This window comes from Notothenia rossii (assembly GCF_949606895.1).
Source record: "Notothenia rossii genome assembly, chromosome: 2".
Classification (NCBI taxonomy): domain Eukaryota; kingdom Metazoa; phylum Chordata; class Actinopteri; order Perciformes; family Nototheniidae; genus Notothenia; species Notothenia rossii.
The window spans coordinates 48,965,643-48,968,653 of record NC_136904.1 but is presented as its reverse complement, the minus strand read 5'-3'; the positions used below and the strand labels follow the sequence as shown (position 1 = coordinate 48,968,653).

General features: G+C 44.5%; 1 protein-coding gene across 1 annotated transcript; it reads right to left on the bottom strand.

Annotated features, from left to right (window-relative positions):
* Window positions 1–973: 973 nt before the first annotated feature.
* LOC307029627 (piggyBac transposable element-derived protein 4-like) lies at window positions 974–2,053 on the bottom strand (the record flags this gene model as incomplete). Its single annotated transcript, XM_079665708.1, has 2 exons — window positions 1,420–2,053; window positions 974–1,323 (listed from the first exon to the last, which is right to left on the bottom strand). The coding sequence occupies exons 1-2, from the start codon at window positions 1,988–1,990 to the stop codon at window positions 974–976; spliced, it is 921 nt and encodes a 306-aa protein (XP_079521834.1). The 5' UTR covers window positions 1,991–2,053.
* Window positions 2,054–3,011: the final 958 nt, after the last annotated feature.

The following is a 3,011-nucleotide window of genomic DNA, read 5'->3' as shown; positions in this document are numbered from 1 at the left end:
AAGGGCCCACCCCGTGCAGATCACGGACCCGCACGGGTAGGCGTCTGAAATGAAACGCTACATCTGTATGTGTCAGTGATTTCATGTCAATTCGGCGAACATAAACATAAATGATCGTGGTGAAGATGATGATTAAATTAGGATTAAAAATCGAGAGCCGGGCTGCATTTCCTCCCGTTTGTTTTTTTCGACTAAACAACATTATTTTGTTAACACTAGAACCGCCAGAGGTCGCTGTATACCTAAAACCGCCAACGGGTAAAGTTTACCCGCTAATGATTTCCAAGGTACAATGTACCATACAGAACAGTGAGCTTTGATCGCACAGGGATGAAATGTATGCCAATATAATCTTCGGACTTTCAGCTTTTCATATTATATAGTTTGTACAGATAGCATGAAGTATAAAATATCGCTACAGTGCTGATTTAAATGCTTGGTGTTAGACTTGTGTTTTGTTTAGGTATATATCTCTATCTCTCTCTCTCTATAACTATCTATCTGTCTATCTCTCTATCTATATATCTATCTATCTATCTATCTATCTATCTATCTATCTATCTATCTATCTATCTATCTATCTATCCATCTATCTATCTATCTATCTCTCTCTCTATCTATAGGAACAGCAGTAGACAAAAGGCGTTGTTATAGCAACACGTCATGTTTATGTCTATGCGCGAAATCAATAACGCGAGGATCGCTGCATATTCTATGGTAGAAATATTACCCGCTCTCGCTAATAAACGCTTGATGTTAGGCTTGTGTTTCGTAAAGGTAAAAATGCTTCATATCGTCTGATAGCCTTCTACTCATAAAAAAACAACAACATGACAATAATATAAATTAATATAATAATGTATTTATTATATAATTGAACAGCAGATAACACAGAATGTATACAAATAACAAAAAACATCAGAGAAGAAGAACAATAAGAACGAACACATCAATCACAACGCTTCACAAACACTCAAACACAATTGTTGCAAACACTGAGCACCTTGGTTGTGCATTTGCCACACACAGCATCCCCACACTTGACACATTTGCAGAACGTTTTATTCTGCATGCAGTGCGCCTTCACCATGCAGGTCATTCTCCTGCGCTCTTCTGCACCAGCACCGCTGAAGGGCAGGTCCGCAAGTGGTGGCGCTTTTGATGCCATCCACTCAGCGCGCAGCTCGTGTGCCAGCTGGAGCATGAAGTCCCTTCTCGGTATGTTCTCCTGGCTCATGCAGCTCCTGTACAGCACCCAGGCATTGATGGCAGCGAGATCCAGCACATTATAAAAGACAGTAACGGGCCATCTACGCGTGCCACCTGAGAGAAACATAGGATTTAGTAAAAACGATTGACCAATGCAGTGTTTTCTATAGGCCTAAAATAATAATAATAACAATAACAATAATAGCCTACCTTTCACCGAATATTGGCGAGCCATTTGATCGAGCACGTCAACCCCCACTTTTGAGTGGTTGTAGTATTCCACAGTCTCTGGCTTTTTCTTTCTTTCTGTGGAGATGGCCACATGCTGGTGTTGCGTGCTGAGTATTGTCACGTTTCTCCTCGGCTTGCACTGGTAGACTGAGAGCACCATTTTGTCGCTCTTCAGCAGCTTGGTGCTGAACAGCTCAGATCTCCCTTGCACAGAGGGTGGGAGCTCCCGCTTGTTGCGCTTGATGGTTCCCAGTAGGCTGGTATTTTTGGCGAGAAGCACTTTGGCGAGAGGGAGGGAGGTAAAGAAATTGTCTGTGGTTATATTTCTTCCCTTACCGACAAAGGGCTCCACCAGCCTCAGCACCACGTTCTCTCCTAGCCGTTGTGTTGCTGGCCTGCTGGCATCTTTTCCCAGGTAAGGGAAGCCATTCAGCATGTATTTGCTGTCAACGTCAGCTGCCAGCCAAAACTTGATGCCAAATTTGTCCGGCTTGTTGGGCATGTACTGTGTGAATGGACATCTTTGATTTGGTCGGGAATAGTTGTTCATCCACAGTGATGTCGGACCCTGGCCTGTAGGACGCGATTGAATTTTCGACAAAAGGATCCCACACCTTCCTCACGTGCGTAAACTTGTCGGTGGTCAACTGGCACCGGCGGGTCTCCTTTTTATCAAAGCGCAGGTAGCGCAAGATTTCCTAAAACCTGTTCCTCGACAGTGTTGTGTTGAAGAACGCGTTGCCCCACTGCTCGGACCAGAAACTCTCCATCTCAATGTTCTACCCACAATATGCACCTCTCACATAGAGAGGCGCAATAAAGGCCTTCAGCTCCATAATAGAGACATCCCAGGTGGCTCTGTCTCTCCACGCTTCAGCAATTGTGCAATCACGGATTTCATCCAACATTACATTATCACACAGACACATAAATGCTGTGAGTTTGTCAGTAATGTTGTGACGTGCGTGTGGTGTGGGGCCAGCAGACTCCGTGAGGATGTTCTGTATCTGCCGTCTCCCTGCGCCTCCGCAAGGCTCCATGACCGTCCACACTGTGCCATCTTTCCCGATCTCTTGGGCTGGTGACGGCTCAGTGGCACACACTAAATAGGAGAGAGGAAAACACTACTTTAGACTAAAGTATATTTCATAAATGTTTATTTGATAATATTACATCCTCGAAAGGCAATGAAAAGATCATTTGTAAAAAGAAAAGGCATTATCTATATGCCTTGATATCTTATAGCCTACGATTTGTAGAAAAGTAGGAAATAAAAAACAAGAATCATCATACCTTCTGCATGAGTTGGTACAGTAGGCCCATTTGCAAGCGGGGGATCAGGATGGGACGGCGTCACGTTCCGCGGAGGCTCAGGATCGCTGTCAGATGACCCATCAGAGGCAGAACAAACCCAGGACACATCACTCAGTCCTGATACTTCCCCACCATCAGACTCTGCTTCGCTCAGACGGTTTAGCAAAGCTAGTGCCTCCTGTACGTTCATGAGTCTCTTTCTTTTGTCCATTTTGGAAATATGACCGGCTCTCTCTCTCTCTCTCTCTCTCTCTCTC